Source organism: Podarcis liolepis, assembly GCF_965112155.1.
Source record: "Podarcis liolepis genome assembly, chromosome: 17".
NCBI classification, from domain to species: domain Eukaryota; kingdom Metazoa; phylum Chordata; class Lepidosauria; order Squamata; family Lacertidae; genus Podarcis; species Podarcis liolepis.
In genome coordinates, this window is record NC_139571.1 from 41,273,143 (window position 1) to 41,290,504 (window position 17,362).

General features: G+C 45.5%; 1 protein-coding gene across 1 annotated transcript in view; it reads left to right on the forward strand.

Moving 5' to 3' along the window:
• The window catches only part of MAN1A2 (mannosidase alpha class 1A member 2), a 50,447-nt gene that overhangs the window by 15,898 nt on the left and 17,187 nt on the right, over positions 1-17,362 (forward strand). The window contains exons 4-8 of the mRNA XM_083481800.1: positions 3,221-3,339; positions 9,362-9,442; positions 15,887-15,981; positions 16,689-16,812; positions 17,188-17,281. Of these exons, the coding sequence (XP_083337926.1) occupies positions 3,221-3,339; positions 9,362-9,442; positions 15,887-15,981; positions 16,689-16,812; positions 17,188-17,281 (513 nt within the window). The remainder of the gene's footprint in view (positions 1-3,220; positions 3,340-9,361; positions 9,443-15,886; positions 15,982-16,688; positions 16,813-17,187; positions 17,282-17,362) is intronic.

The following is a 17,362-nucleotide window of genomic DNA, read 5'->3' on the forward strand; positions in this document are numbered from 1 at the left end:
AGATTGGAAATAGGCAGTCCCACATGCCATGTAGTCTCCAGAATTTTAACTCAAGAGTCTCTCACTTCTGAAATGGGAAAAGGAATGGACCAGAATACTGCCCGTGAAATGATACATAGCCTTACGCTAAGGAGGGCTGCAATTCTGTAATCTGTACATTAGCCTTTCATTGACTGCCTTCGTATTTTGTTAAATATTTTTTCCTCTTTGTCCTATTTCTACTTCCATGGTTTTTGTCACTCAGTTTTTTCAACCTGGAATGGCCCCACCACACCCCAGTAACCCAAGGGGGGCGGGCTGTTAAATTACATTTGTATCCGTGTTGTAATGACAAAGTTAAATCACCAAGCTGTAATCACTACATCAGCAGGGGCTACACATTATGGCTGGGGAAGGCAGCTAAGCATTAATTTTGACTACACAGTTGTGTAGTCCTACCATGCTATTGAAACAGTATTATATGCATTGAAACAGTATTATATGCATTTGTCAACACAGTTACTGTTAAGTTCACTTAGCTCAGTGGTGCTTGCTTCTGAATAGAGATGTGCAGCACTGCACTTTCACTCTATATGCAGGTTGATGAAAACCTGGTAGCTATTGTTTACTTTTAACTTGTGATTCCCACCCCCAGCTTTTTACATTTCCCCCCCTTTTCCAGTTTTTTTGGACACCTACCACCCTTATGTACATGGTAAATAAGCTCAAACAACATTTATGTTGCTTTTTTTTTTACTACAAACATTTAAATGAAAGAAAATATGGGTTTGTCCAATAATATGCTGTCAGAGCTGCTTGAAGATCCTAGCTCACAGAGGATCACGCTAGCCAGCGATCATTAAGTAAAAGTCTTTATTGAATTACAGTTTCCATTCTCACGCTGCTGCGCGCAACTCTACGTCTAGTAGCTAGATCGGCGAAGCTCCGTCTGAGTCTCCGCCCCGTGTGCACCAACTTAATATCCTAGCCTTGCTCCACCTTTTCCGCCTGACTGTCCTCCTCTGGGTCCCTCTACCCCCCGGGGCTTCTTCCTTCCGGGATTCTTCTGACGCTGACCCGGACCCTCCTGCCGCCTTGCGCCGGGCTTTAGGACCTGGTTCCCTTTCGGGGCTGCTTACTGCGCCGCCTTCCTCTGCATTTGAACTTGGCGCGCGCGCCCAACCTTCCACTTTCCTCTTAACCGTTTCTTCGCTCCCCGATGGAGGTGTGGCCACTCCCGACTCATGCCCTCCCTCCTGTGGTGAGCTGCCAGCACTTCCCCCCTGGCTCCCTTCCTCTTCCCTGCTTCCTGGCGGTGACGCTGGTCCCGATTTCCAGCTGCTCCCCCCTGAGTCCCCTCTGGCTCTATCTTCCTGGGGTGCCCCCCTAGACTCCCCCCTTGCCCTGGCCACTGGTGCTCCTTTCTGTGAATCCTCTGATTCACTGGAAAGACTAGGAGATCTCGGGTCGTCGTCATCACTCATCTTTTCTTCTGCCTCCTCCCCTTCGCTCTCTGTTTCCTCCCTTGCCCGTGCCTCTGCTCCTAAACCCCTGACATATGCCCATTTTAATTTTCTGCCTTAAGAAATTTTACTAACAGTTGAACGAAGAATGACCAGTTTTTGTTTGTTCGTTTTTTGCCTGTGGCACCTTGAAAGCTAAACCTTTTGCTAGCATGATCACAACTTATTTGACTTGGAGCAGTAGCCAAGGAGGGCAAAGGGAAGGGCTGAATTTTGGCGCTGAATTTATGGAGGCTGCTGCTGCTAAGGCAAGGTTATGAGTGAACTTTAGCACTGAAACTTTTTAGTGCTGGCTGGTTGAGTGATAAGACTGGATATTATATACTGCTAGGGTTACCGTGAAGTTTTGGCTTGGGGTTGTAGAAAGGATTGTCACTTTCTACTCATCTGCTACTTGCTGAATTTCCCCTTGCAGATTTGCTTAGTATCAGGTGGCACTTCAGTCAGTCAGAAAAATAGAACCAGCACTGCTTGACCAATCCGAAAAAGCTAAATATTCCTACCGGCTTCAAGAGAAACAGATGCATCCATGAAGAAGACTTGCTATGCAATGATGGGTGCCAGAAAGAGCAGAAAGTGGGGATAGAGAGGTTTCTGGGAGGTGAATGAGAGAGAAAGTGTGGGTGCCTTGATTCTGTGAGCTGCTTGTTACCCATGAATAGCTGCCTGTCCTTACAGGCAGGAGAACTTTCCCAGGGAATTTCCCCTTCTACCTGCCAAGTGATTCTTCTTGTATCAGCCTGAGCACAGGAATTTCTTTGGCGACTCAAAGGAACAGAGATTCATATTATTTCATTTAAAAATATCAAAGTGGTTTACAACAAAAAATACATAAAAAAACAGTTTGGAAATGAAACAAAGCCACCTAAAAATAACGTAGCGGTTTCAACATGTATACTACGCAGAAGTATATCTGTTTGCAAATTGAAAAGCCAAAAGTATTGCAACAAGGATCTGTGAGTTTTCAGAGGAAATCTGTCAGTGAAGTCTATGGTTGAGAACAGTTGTTACATGGAATGTTTGGGTGTCATTTTTTTTTAAGGAAAAAAAAAGGAAAGTGGGTGGATGGATGGAGAGGGAATTGACCTTCTCAGGCCCCTAACAGCAGCTCATAGTGCCTTCAGCACTGTTCTCCAACCCAGTGTCCTCCAAATGTTAAGCAGTACAACTCCCATAATCCCTGACCATTGTCCATACCAATTGGGACTGACGTGAGTGGTAGTCCAAAAAAATCTGGAGTGCACCAGGTTGGGGAAGGCTGACCTGGAGGTAGGATTAGACTGGGGTAACATATTTGTTCAAGGATGTTTCAAGAAAATGGAAATTGAAAGAGGTACTCTTCCATTCTTCAACCTGCTCCTTGACACATTTCCCACCTTTTAGCAAAAGAGAGGCAGATGCAAAATGTGATACAGAAATAACATTGAAGGAGTAATGTTCTTAAAGGCGTGACAATTCACTCTTCTTCTTTTTGTTGAAGTTGTTGTTTTTCCCACATGTCCCACATGTTTTTTTAAATCTTTATTCATGCATTCAGCAAATATTTATATACTGCTTGATTGTAACTAGAACCCCTAACAATTTGTTTGATTCATACTTGGAGAAATTGATTTGTTTATAAAGGATAGTTCCAGCTTACAAATAAATAATGGCTACACTGAAGGGGAAGATCATAAGTAAAACATTTAGTTATAATGGGAATTCTGGGTTTTCTGTAGGAAATTCACAGCTGGGTGCCACTATAGTAGATGCATTGGATACCCTCTACATTATGGGCCTTCACGATGAATTCAAAGAAGGGCAGGAGTGGATTGACAATCACCTTGATTTCAGTGTGGTAAGTTGAACTTTTTGTATGTTGTCCGATTTCTTCCTATCTGGAGAAACAGAGAATCATATAATTGTAGAGTCGGAAGGGCAGGAAACTTATTAGCTTGATCAAACTTCAAATACTCTTCTTCTTTCTAAAATGAAGCCTGAAAAAGAGCTGATTAGTGTCTGGATGACTCACAAACACTGTGTGTAAATTTTAAAACAAAATGGAAGGACCTTTCAACCTTTCCTCACAGGACTTGGTCTCCAGGCTTATCTAAGACATGTTGCTTTAATTAGCTGTCCTCCTTCCCTCAAGGGGGAAAAGGAAATTCTGGATGTAATGCTGGATTTCTGTTCTTCACATGGTAGAAGCCCACCTCGTGCTTTTCTTGTCTTTCTACATCCTTGATGCCATACTTTCTTCACTGAAGCCTGCGGGAGACAGAAGTTTTTCTTCTTCCAAGTTAGGTTTCTTGGTCCCAAGCTTTTCCTAACAAAACAAAACTGAATTCTCTTGCTTTGATGCTTCTAGTTCTTTTGACTAATAGCAGAATAGCTTTTTCAGTTCCACACAGTGTCGGGAGCATGAGGGGAAAGGCCATTCTTCCTCTCTTTTAATAACAGAGAATGTGTTTTCCTGGTCCCAGAGGAGGGGCTTTCTCCCAGCCTAGCTGCCCTCCTTTCTTTTAGGAAGAGAAATTCAGTGTCTTCAAAGGAAATTTGGGACCTACAACACTGGCAATCACATTTCTATGAAAGAGAGAACACAGCAGGATGCTGGTTTGATGTTCAGCCCCCAAAAGAGACATGAGTAGCTTTTGTGGATGTAACCTCAGAGCCTCTCAAAAATTATAGAGAATTATTGGAGAACAGATGAGGTGCCTGTGGACTGGAGGTGGGCAAATTTTGTCCCTATCTTCTAAAAGGGGGAAAAGAGAAGACCTGGGTAACTACTGATGAGCTTGACATCAATACCAGTAAAGGTCCTGGAACAGATAATTAAACAGTCGTTTTGTGAGCACCTAGAAAAGGATGCTGTGATGACTAAGATGCAGCATGGGTTTCTCAGAAACAAGTCATACCAGATGAATCACCTTTTGTTATTTGATACAGGTACAAGATTGGTAGATCAGGGGAATTATGGAAAGGTAGTGTATCTTGATTTCAGTAAGACTTTTGACAAAGTCCCCCATAACATTCTGGTAAAATGTGGACTGGACAAGGTGACTGTTAGGTGAATTTGTAGCTGGTTGACTGACCAAACCCATAGAGTGCTCACTAACAATTCCTCACTATCATAGGAAAAAGTGACAAGTGAGGTGGCACAGAGGTCTGTCCTGCGTCCAATGTTGTTCAACACCTTTATGGATCAAGGGAATTTTCATCATATTTGCAGATGACACCAAAAAGAGAGGGAATAGTCAATGCTGGTCAAGACTGAGTTGGGATTCAAGATGACCTTAACAGATTGGGAAACATTGCCCACACTAACAAAACGAATTTCAGCAGGACAAAGGTGTAGCTGTAGACTTAGGCAGGAAGAACCAGCTGCACAAATATAAGACTGGAGTACAGTGTCCAGTTCTGGGCACCACAATTTGAGGAGGATATTGACAAGCTGGAATGTGTGCAGAGGGAAGGTGACCAATGTGATAAAAAAACTGAAAACCAAGCCTTATAAGGAACGGTTGAGGAATATGGGTATGTTTGGCCTGGTAAAGAGTGTTGTCAACATGGAAGATGGAGCAAGCTTGTTTTCTCATGCACCAGAGACTGGAGCCTGAACCAATGGATTCAAGTTACAAGAAAGGAGATTCTGACTAAAGATCAGAAATAACTTTCTGACAATAAAAGCTGTTCAATAGTGCAACAGATTCCCACGAGAGGTGGTGAACTCCATTTTCTTGGAGGTTTTTAAGCAAATGTTGGATGCCCATCTGTCATGTATAGATTCCTTCATGGCAACAGGTTGGACTAGAATGATGACCCTCAGGGTCCTTTCCAACTCTGCAGTTCTGTGTTTCTATGAGAGCTCATCAGTCAGAAAGTGAATGACCAACTAATTAGTTCCTTTCTTTTTTTGATCTCTTGATTAAGAGACTGTGATTTTGAATACTTGGGGCATGGAAAACAAAGTGAGAAAGGATTTTGCTCACATCAGCTCTCTTGCATCTTGGCAGTTAAACTTTCCACAGAAAGTCAGATTTTATATCTTATGAAGAAGATTATATCCCTTGTATGCTAATGGAAGATTTCAGTTAGCCATTGATTTCAGGTTGTGAAATATTTCTAAAATGCAATTTGTTGTCTCTCCCTATAATAGATAGTTGGAGCTCTTGAAAGTTTTCCTGAATGGAGCTTTATGTTATGAATCCAACAAATTGTACAGATATGACTATAAGAGTTTTATCTCTTATGTAAGAAGGTCATTTTTCACCAAAATAAAAAAACACAATGGCAGCAGTTCATGACTCCTGTTATCTTCCTCTTAACAGTACACCACTGTTGCCTGCAACTTGCACACATCTCTTTTGCCACCTTGCTGTTCTTACAAGAGGGGGTGGGGGCCGAATTGTACAGAACGTTAAAATCAATTCATAATAAAGTATGGACGTTTAATGTATATGTGAAACAACACATTTGCACACATTCTTGATGTGAAAGGGCTCCTTAGCCAGAAAAATATACTGCTAATTCGCATAGGAGGTAACACTAACTCCAAAACCTGTTCTGTTAAATGGGTTTATATCTCCAAAGAAACATTTACAGGAATTCATTATTTATTTATTTTTTTAAAAAATGTGATTTTCCAAATTTATAACAAATGTAACAACAAACAAGAAAAACATTACAATATAGAGAAAACAAACAAACATATATCCTAACTGTTATAATCCCACTTTTGTTATCATTGTTGGGTGACTTCTTCAAATCCCCCTAGCTGAGTTTCCATGTAACTCATTGTAGCAGTTTTCCAATACTATTTTCATATAAAATTTACTTGTTCAATTAACATCTTTCTTTCTTTTCATATTGACTTCTATCCATAATGTTATACAACTTCACATATTTAAATCCTAGGCCAATCTATTACTCACAAGTAGTTCTATTTAAGTTATCTTAACATACAGTAGTGCCCCGCAAGACGAATGCCTCGCAAGACAAAAAACTCGCTAGACGAAAGGTTTTTTCGTCCGCGATTTGCCTTGCAAGACGAATTCCCCTATGGGCTTGCTTCGCAAGACGAAAGCCCATAGGGAAATCTCCGGGCAAGTCTCCGCCAGCAGCGGCAGAGCTGCCGCTGCTGGCAGAGAGATCCGCGAAGCCTGGGCGCGCTGCGCTCAGGCTTCGGGATGCCGGCAAGTCTCCGCCAGCAGCGGCAGAGCTGCCGCTGCTGGCAGAGAGATCCGCGAAGCCTGGGCGCGCTGCGCGCAGGCTTCGGCATGCCGGCAAGTCTCCGCCAGCAGCGGCAGAGCTGCCGCTGCTGGCAGAGAGATCCGCGAAGCCTGGGCGCGCTGCGCACAGGCTTCGGGATGCCGGCAAGTCTCCGCCAGCAGCGGCAGAGCTGCCGCTGCTGGCAGAGAGATCCGCGAAGCCTGGGCGCGCTGCGCACAGGCTTCGGGATGCCGGCAAGTCTCCGCCAGCAGCGGCAGAGCTGCCGCTGCTGGCAGAGAGATCCGCGAAGCCTGGGCGCGCTGCGCACAGGCTTCGGGATGCCGGCAAGTCTCCGCCAGCAGCGGCAGAGCTGCCGCTGCTGGCAGAGAGATCCGCGAAGCCTGGGCGCGCTGCGCACAGGCTTCGGGATGCCGGCAAGTCTCCGCCAGCAGCGGCAGAGCTGCCGCTGCTGGCAGAGAGATCCGCGAAGCCTGGGCGCGCTGCGCACAGGCTTCGGGATGCCGGCAAGTCTCCGCCAGCAGCGGCAGAGCTGCCGCTGCTGGCAGAGAGATCCGCGAAGCCTGGGCGCGCTGCGCACAGGCTTCGGGATGCCGGCAAGTCTCCGCCAGCAGCGGCAGAGCTGCCGCTGCTGGCAGAGAGATCCGCGAAGCCTGGGCGCGCTGCGCACAGGCTTCGGGATGCCGGCAAGTCTCCGCCAGCAGCGGCAGAGCTGCCGCTGCTGGCAGAGAGATCCGCGAAGCCTGGGCGCGCTGCGCTCAGGCTTCGGGATGCCGGCAAGTCTCCGCCAGCAGCGGCAGAGCTGCCGCTGCTGGCAGAGAGATCCGCGAAGCCTGGGCGCGCTGCGCACAGGCTTCGGGATGCCGGCAAGTCTCCGCCAGCAGCGGCAGAGCTGCCGCTGCTGGCAGAGAGATCCGCGAAGCCTGGGCGCGCTGCGCACAGGCTTCGGGATGCCGGCAAGTCTCCGCCAGCAGCGGCAGAGCTGCCGCTGCTGGCAGAGAGATCCGCGAAGCCTGGGCGCGCTGCGCACAGGCTTCGGGATGCCGGCAAGTCTCCGCCAGCAGCGGCAGAGCTGCCGCTGCTGGCAGAGAGATCCGCTGGGAAGGAATCCCTTGGACCCCCGCCGGACTTCAAAAGAGCTTCGGGAAGTCCAGCGGGGGGCCAAGGGATTCCCTCCCAGCCGCCCGCATTTAAAAGCGCTCGGGGGAACACCCGGCCCCGCCGCCCCACTTCGGAAAGCTGTTCCGAAGTGGGGCGGGCGGGCGGGGACACCCGGCCCCGCCGCCCCACTTCGGAAAGCTGTTCCGAAGTGGGGCGGGCGGGCGGGGACACCCGCCCCCGCCGCCCCACTTCGGAAAGCTGTTCCGAAGTGGGGCGGGCAGGCGGGGACACCCGGCCCCGCCGCCCCACTTCGGAAAGCTGTTCCGAAGTGGGGCGGGCGGGCGGGGACACCCGCCCCCGCCGCCCCACTTCGGAAAGCTGTTCCGAAGTGGGGCGGGGGGCGGGGACACCTGGCCCCGCCGCCCCACTTCGGAAAGCTGTTCCGAAGTGGGGCGGGCAGGCGGGGACACCCGGCCCCGCCGCCCCACTTCGGAAAGCTGTTCCGAAGTGGGGCGGGGGGCGGGACACCTGCCCCATCCGCCCCACTTCGGAAAGCTGTTCCGAAGTGGGGCGGGGGGCGGGAACACCTTCTGAAGGCGGGCAGGGGGCGAAAGTCTTTGTCCCCCCTGCCTGCCTTCCCAGGGGCTTTTAAATCGCCCCGGACAGCGGAGAAGTCCTCCGCTGTCCGGAGCGATTTTAAAATGCCGCTCGCCTGTCCCCCCCCCCCCCCAGCCTTCAGAAGAGGTCCGGGGACAGACTGTCCCCGGACCTGGTCTGAAGGTGGTTTCCCTAGGAACGCATTAATTGATTTTCAATGCATTCCTATGGGAAACCGTGCATCGCAAGACGAAAAAACCGCAAGACGAAGAGAATTGCGGAACGAATTAATTTCGTCTTGCGAGGCACCACTGTATTTAACTAAATAAGCCTTAAATTTCTTCCATTCCTCTTGGTACTCCTCCTCCTTCTGGTCACGGACTCTTTTGGTCAGGTCAGCTAACTCCAAAAAGTCCATCATCTTCATCTGCCATTCCTCCACTGTTGGTACTTCTTGTAATTTCCAATTTTTGGCTAGCAAAATTCTAGCTGCAGTTGTGGCATACAAAAACAATCTGACATCTTTCTTGGGCAGTTCCAAACCTATTATTCCAAGTAGAAAGGCTTCTGGTTTCTTAATAAATGTATATTTCAACATTTTTTTCAATTCACTATAAATCTTTTCCCAGAAGTCTTTCACCTTGAGACACATCCACCACATATGGTAAAAGGTACCGGTACCTTATTTTTCTTTACATTTCCAACATAAATTGTCACTCTTATGGTAGATCTTTGCTAGTTTTACAGGGGTTAAGTACCATCTATACATCATTTTCATAACGTTTTCCTTTAACAGGAATTCATTATTTAAAGCAAGAGGTGCCACCCTAGGAACCTTCAGAAGGAAGAATGGGATACATATTTAATTAAAAAATAAATTCACTGTAATAATTTGTGATAAATCTACATACTCTATACTAATATCTAGCTTATATCCCTTTTTCTGTCTCAAGAATTCAGAGGTATCTGTCTTTGAAGTCAACATCCGCTTCATTGGTGGCTTGCTTGCGGCCTATTACCTTTCAGGTCAGGAGGTAAGTGAATTATAATATAATCATGGAAATATGTGCAACTTTTACTTAGTTTTCTTAAAAGGGAACAAAGGCTTGTTTTCTTGCTGCTTCAGAGGCCTCACTCATAGGTAAGTAACCACAAACTCATAGCTGTAATCAGGAGTGATAGGAATTTCAAAATTCAGTACAAATGCAGAAAATTCAAAATGCTGGGCATTGGCCACAGAATCTGTTTTCATTTTATTAAAAAGAGGCATTAAAATGAAATATCTGGAGCCAAAAGAGATGGGGGATGTTTAGTACTGTGGAAACTCATTTCTCCCCAGCAAAATATGTGTGAGGTAGTTTAAGTTGTATATTCAGGTTGCAGAATTTGGCACAAAATTTGCCAATAATTATACAGTAATGAGCACTTGTCACCCTGTCCGAAATCAATTGTCAAAATTTGAGGTCTTAGTTTATGGTTTGCAGCAAGGTTTTAACTGCAGCCTGTGAAACAGATAATGAAAGATCTGTATTGGGTACCATTCTGTATCTGGAGGATCACTTGCTCCCATATGAACTTGCCCATATCTCATTAAGATCTTATCTTGAGAGGTGCTCTGGATGCTCCCAATCTCAGAGATCCCAGATGCGTTACATGGAGCAGGGCCTTTTCTGTGGTGGCACCCAGATTATGGAGAACTTGTTAGGGAACCTGCAATGCTGTCTTTTAGGTGTTGTCAGGGAAGAATTAGAGGTTTTCAGTTTATCAGAGGGAGAAAGCATTCCCCAAGGGGGGGAGGAGAGCAGTGAATCTAATAGAAGGGAGCAAGAGGAACAACAGGGAGGGACCGGTTGTTCACAGGAAAGGCAAGGGTTAAGTTCTAGCTCAGATTGGGAGGAGGGGAGATACAGGCCAGCTCTAGCCAGGAGGTTAGAAAAAAGAGCGGGAAAGCGAAGGGAAAGGCGCCTTCGCCATTTTGAGAGTGGCTGGTCATGGAGAAGCAGAGCTCAGAAGGTATCTGAAAGAAGTGACTCTGAGGAATAATAGTTAAGAACTGTTTATAAGAATGTTTTGTTAATACGCAATAAAAAGTTTTATAAAAGAACAAGAAGCGTTTGTGTGGTGATCTGAAGAGGACAACGACCAGTCCTGACAGAATACCTTCTGCTCTGCGCCTCTTCACTATAAGTAAAGAAGGAGAAACCAAAATGGATGGAGCTGTGGCGCCAGTTGGGCAAGGAGAAACCCCCGCGCTCCAGCTAACATTACAGGACTTATGGCAACAGAACTTACAGTTGAAAAGTCAAGTCGACGTACTATCGGCAGCACTGGGAGAACATAGAACCATGCTGCAATCGACGTGTGGAGATAGAGTGAGTAAAACATTTACTGTACGTCCGCGTAGCTTCAAGGGAGAAAGCTCTGAATACATGGCTTTCAAGACAGAAATTTCTTACATAATTGAGATAAAGGATAAAGAATTTCAATCTGAGCAAGAGAAGGTTGCTTATGTGATTAATTTCTTGGAAGGGAGGGCTAAGGACTGTGTTATACCCCTCATATCTCGGAGGGATGTCGCCCTAGGAAATCTACAAATTTTTCTGCAGTATCTAGACACAATTTTCTTAGACCCTGCGCATGAAACAACCACAGCTAGGCAGCTGTTGAGAATGAGACAAGGAAAAGACACTGTGGGAGTTTATTGGTCCAACTTTAGTTTGCTGGTGCAGAAATTAAAATGGGATCTGAATTCCCCAACAGTTGCAGCCCTTTTTAGGGAAGGACTGAATAATGAGATTTTAGACCAATTGGCCCAAATGCCAGAACCTAGTTCCTTGGACTCTCTGGTCCGAACGTGCCTGCAATTGAGCCTACGCGTGGAACGGAGGGCTAGTGAAAAGAAGGAACAATGGAGACCACGGTGGCGGGAAAATAATATCGAAAGTACAGAGAGCAGAGCGGGCAACGTGACAGGACGAGAGCGGCCAGAGCCCATGGAATTAGGAGCAGCCAGACCCCTCCCAGTTACTACCTCTTCCATGGTAAGAGGAAATGCAGGGAAAGGAAGAGATGCAAGGCGTTGCTTTGTCTGTGGAAAACCAGGGCATCTAGCACGACAATGTCACAATCGTAAAGGATGGGAGTCTCTATCTGGAGCAGACATGAGACACGACAATTGCCCAGAGGAACTGCATCAGGGAAACGAATGTCCCCGGCTGGAAATGGGAGCTTGCAGCCGGGTGGAGAAGCAATAGAAGGCTCTCACGCGGAACCACCTATCCCAGGGCTAACGGTGAAGGTGCAACTACAACTACCCAATGGACACAGCGTCCAGGTAGAGGCGTTGTTAGACTCAGGAGCGTCAGCAGATTTCATAGACCAGAAATTGGTACAGGAACACAAAATCGCTTTGTTACCTTTGAGTTCCCCACTGCGAGTGAAAACAATCGACGGCAGACCGCTACTTTCAGGAGAAGTGACTTATGAGACTCCACCAATGAGAATGGATATGGGTCATCACTCAGAGACCAGGGCATTTCATGTGACCAAACTAGCTGGGCACCCAATGGTGCTGGGCATGAGTTGGCTCAATCGTCATAATCCGGTAATTGCCTGGCATCAAAGATCTTTGGTTTTTGGTTCGATATATTGTATGACACATTGTTTGGGGCAAAAGGGAAAAATCTCGGTGGAAGTAATGGGAACAGAGGTAGAAGGGAAGTTGATGGGGAATGAAAGTGAGATTCCATCACAATATATGGCTTATCAGGATGTTTTTTGTGAAAAAGAAGCAGATAAACTTCCACCACATAGGCCCTATGATTGCAAGATAGATCTAGTCCCTGGGGCACAGTTGCCACCAAGCAAGATATATGCCATGTCGGAAGTAGAATCTGCAGCATTGAGGGAGTTCCTGCAAAAGAATTTGCAGAGAGGTTTTATTAGAGAGTCTACGGCCTCTGGGGGTGCTCCTGTCTTTTTTGTCAAAAAGAAAGGTGAGGAAGGGGCACCAAGATTAGTATGTGACTTCAGAATCCTTAACAGTCAAATGAAGCCTCGTGTGTGCCCACTGCCACGTATAGATGACCTCTTAGAGAGAGTAAGGTCAGCCAAAGTCTTTACCAAGCTTGATCTACGAGGAGCATATAATCTGATAAGGGTCAGAGAAGGGGATGAGTGGAAAACCAGTTTTTGTACTAAGTATGGTGCATTTGAATTCTTGGTAATGCCTTTTGGCTTGCAAAATGGCTCAGGGGTATTTCAAACCTTCATCAATCACGTCTTAGCAGGTATACTGGATCAGTTCTGTGTCTCTTATTTAGATGACCTCTTAATATATAGTGAAAGTATGGAGGAACACGTAAAACATGTCACACAGGTGTTAGAGAGATTGAGGACCAACAGGTTATATGTGAAGTTAGAGAAGTGTAAATTCCACACACAAAAGGTGGAGTTCCTGGGATATTGCATTTCCCACAAAGGGGTGCACATGGACCCCAGTAAAGTTCAGGCAGTGGTGGAATGGGAGGCACCTAAAACTAAGAAAGATCTACAGAGGTTTTTAGGATTTGCTAATTTCTATCGTAAATTCATAGGTAATTACTCCAAAATCACAGCGCCACTAACTGATTGTCTAAGAGGCAAGGGGCCATTCAGATGGACTGAGGAAGCACAGAAGGCCTTTGATAAATTAAAGGTGGTGTTTGCTTCAGAAAAATATCTTATGCACCTAGATCCAAGTAAGCGTATAAAGGTAGAAACTGATGCCTCTGACAGGGCTATTGGGGCCATTCTGCTGCAACAGGACAAGGAAGGGGACTGGAGACCCTGTGCATTTTACTCTAGAAAATTAAATCAATCAGAACAAAACTACACCATATTTGATAAGGAACTTTTAGCTGTGCACGCTGCCTTTAAAGTGTGGAGACATTTTTTGGAAGGGGCATCACATCAGGTGGTGGTACAAACAGATCATAAGAATTTAGAGTATTGGAGAACTGCTAGACAGCTAAACCAAAGGCAAATTAGGTGGGCAGAGTTTTTTGCTGGGTTTAATTTTAGGATTGAGTACATACCTGGGCATCAAAACATTCGTGCAGACGCGCTATCGCGCAAACCTGAGTATATGGAAGGGGAAGCACCTCCCAAGTTGCGAGAAATGCTGAGATCGGATCAGTGGGGGTGTGCAGCCGTAGTAGTGGACGGCAGGGAATTCCAGCAATTGACAGTAACAGATGAGTTTGCACAAAAGAAAATGGAGGAACTGAGAAAAGGTAAAGGGGAAGAGGAAGGTTTCAAAGAAAAAGATGGATTGTTGTACAGGAGAGGGGTGCTGTATGTACCTGCAGGTGAATTAAGAGGTAAAGTGTTGAGGCAACATCATGATAACCCGACTGCAGGACATTTTGGTAGAGAAAAGACCCTGTATCAGATCACACGGCAGTTCTGGTGGCCAAAGTTGAGGGAGGAAGTAACACAATATGTAAGAGGTTGTGAAGTATGTCAACGAGCCAAGGCACCCAGAGCAGCTCCCGCAGGGTTGTTGCAACCTATGCCCACGCCGGGAAGGCCTTGGGATGTGGTGTCTATGGATTTTATAACGGATCTACCGTCATCGCACAGGCAAACAGTGATCTTTGTAGTGGTTGACATGCTAACCAAGATGGCACATTTCATACCATGTACCAAAATTCCGACCGCACAGGAAACTGCAAAGATGTTTTTAGATAATATTTTTAGGTTGCATGGTATGCCATCACAAATCATTTCAGATAGAGGGGCCCAATTTACATCACAATTTTGGAAGAGGTTAATGCAGTTACTAGATGTGGAGCTAAGCCTCACGTCAGCGAGACACCCGCAAACCAATGGGGAAGCTGAAAGAACGAATGCAACACTACAACAATATCTGAGGTGTTATGCTGGTTATCAGCAGAGCGGGTGGTTAGAGAAGTTGAGTCTAGCAGAGTTTGCGTATAATAATGCAATGCATGTGTCTACGGGCAGAGCCCCATTTGTGGCAAACTATGGCTTGCACCCAAGGGCATTCCCAGGTCAAGAGGAGCAGTTAGCAGTACCAGCAGCAGAACAAATGATAGAGGAGTTGAGGTGCATGCATGAGATATTGAAAGAGGATTTGGAAGAAGCTAAAGAGGCTTACAAAAAAGCTGCAGATAGGCACCGGCGAGTTGGGGAAGAAATCCAAGTAGGGAGCTGGGTATGGCTGTCTACCAAGGGACTACCAATACGAGGGAAGTGTAAAAAGCTAGAACCAAGGAGATTGGGACCTTTCCAAGTAAAGGCTCAAATTAACCCAGTCGCTTTCAAGCTTCATTTGCCTGAAAATATGAGAATACACCCTGTATTTCATAGATCTTTATTGTCAGTGTTTGTACCAGCACATAAGTATCAAATCTCAAGGGAACCACTTCCTTTCCCCACCATGATGGGGGAAGAAGAGACCGAAGTGGAAGAGATATTAGACTCGAGAATAAGTAGGAGGAAATTACAGTATTTGGTTGCATGGAAAGGGTTAGATGAGTCTGAGAACTCATGGGAACCAGCAGAAAAAATTAACGTTCCGGAATTGCAGCGAGAATTTCATAGAAAATATCCCCACAAGCCAAAACCCCAGAACTGGCATCTTCAAGAAATTTTTGAAGAGACAGATAGCGAGGAAGAGGAATTCATAGGGTTCGGTCCTCCAGAAACAGAGGAGAGCGAGGAGGAGGAAGGGGGGCTTAGGGGAGGGGGTGATGTCAGGGAAGAATTAGAGGTTTTCAGTTTATCAGAGGGAGAAAGCATTCCCCAAGGGGGGGAGGAGAGCAGTGAATCTAATAGAAGGGAGCAAGAGGAACAACAGGGAGGGACCGGTTGTTCACAGGAAAGGCAAGGGTTAAGTTCTAGCTCAGATTGGGAGGAGGGGAGATACAGGCCAGCTCTAGCCAGGAGGTTAGAAAAAAGAGCGGGAAAGCGAAGGGAAAGGCGCCTTCGCCATTTTGAGAGTGGCTGGTCATGGAGAAGCAGAGCTCAGAAGGTATCTGAAAGAAGTGACTCTGAGGAATAATAGTTAAGAACTGTTTATAAGAATGTTTTGTTAATACGCAATAAAAAGTTTTATAAAAGAACAAGAAGCGTTTGTGTGGTGATCTGAAGAGGACAACGACCAGTCCTGACAGGTGTCAGCTAAAACTTTTTTTTAAAAAAATTGCCCTAGCCTTTCCCAATATTTAATTTTTGTATATAATTTGTTATCATTTGTATTCATGTTGTTACTAACTTTTGAATATGTTTTGTTGTGGTGGTTTTAATTGTTTGTTATGAGCCATTTGGAGCCAATATCAGAATTAGAATGGGATAGAAAAGAGTTAAAATAACCCAACCTTCTTACTTGCATAAGGACTTACTTCTAAGATGATATGTATAAGATTACACAGAAAAAAATGGAGAAGTGCTCAACTTTCTTTCTTGTGTTACAGGTTTTTAAGTTAAAAGCGGTCCAACTTGCAGGAAAACTTATTCCTGCCTTCAATACACCCACAGGGATTCCTTGGGCAATGGTGAATTTGAAAAGGTACGAGATTTGAGGCAAGAGGAAGACTGGAAATCAGGAATAGCAAAAACCTATGTTTGGCCACTGATAGTAGGATGTCTCAATGCCCGCTAAGGGATTTTTCTGCACAATTAAATACCTGTATGTGGTGTCTTTGGAGTCTGGTGTTAGCTGTGGTATCATGTTGAGTAGTAGTCAAGTTTGGGGGTGATCTTTTCACTGTTGGTTCTTGAATTGTTTCAAGGACACTTTTCCTTTGGCTTGTGCTTATCTTCCCCAGTACTCTGTTGCTGATTGGTCTTTGCTTTAACAGTAATAGATAAATTGCTAAATCTCTTCCTATATACAGTGGTGCCTCGCAAGACGAAAATAATCCGTTCCGCGAGTCTCTTCGTCTAGCGGTTTTTTCGTCTTGCGAAGCAACCCGCTTAGCGGATTAGCGCTATTAGCGGTTTAGCGGCTATTAAAGCCTTAGCGGCTAAAAGGCTATTAGCGGCTTAGAAAAAGGGGGGGGGAGCGAAAAAAATCGCAAGACTCGCAAGACGTTTTCGTCTTGCGAAGCAAGCCCATAGGGAAATTCGTCTTGCGAAGCACATCGAAAAACGGAAAACCCTTTCGTCTAGCGGGTTTTTCATCTTGCGAGGCATTCGTCTTGCGGGGCACCACTGTAGAACAATAGCAGTACCAAGTATTTGTATACATTTACCCTTTAATCTTTCTTTTGCCAGTGGTGTAGGTCGCAACTGGGGCTGGGCGTCTGCTGGCAGCAGTATCCTATCTGAGTTTGGCACCCTTCACATGGAATTTGTACACCTGAGCTACTTGACTGGCAACCCTGTCTACTATGATAAGGTTAGTTTTGTGCTCTTTCTGGTGGAATAAGAAGTTTGTCGATATTTATTGACAGTGACTATAAATAATGTCCTTGCTTTTATTATGTATTCTGTGTTTTTATATTGTGATTTTATGTTGTGAACTGCCCTGAGCCCTGCAGGTACTAATTTTAATAATCATAATAATATGGAAATAATGCATGTATTAAAAGCATAAACCACCAAGGACCATTAATTGATTGACAATTTATAATGAAATGGTATTTAAAAGTCTGCCTAGTTCTTCAAAATTTGTTAAGGCACTAATTTAAACTTGTTTAATTGATGGAAGAGGATTTGATTTACATTCTGTATTGAGACTAAGCTGTGATTATGATTTTTTTTTTTCATTTAGGTCATGCATATTCGTAAGCTACTTCAAAAAATGGACCGCCCTAATGGGCTTTATCCAAACTACTTGAATCCAAGGACTGGGCGCTGGGGGCAGCGTGAGTACTTCCTCCACATTTATGTCAAATTCGATTATATCTATCTATCCATGCACACATATAAGCGCACATTCACCCATA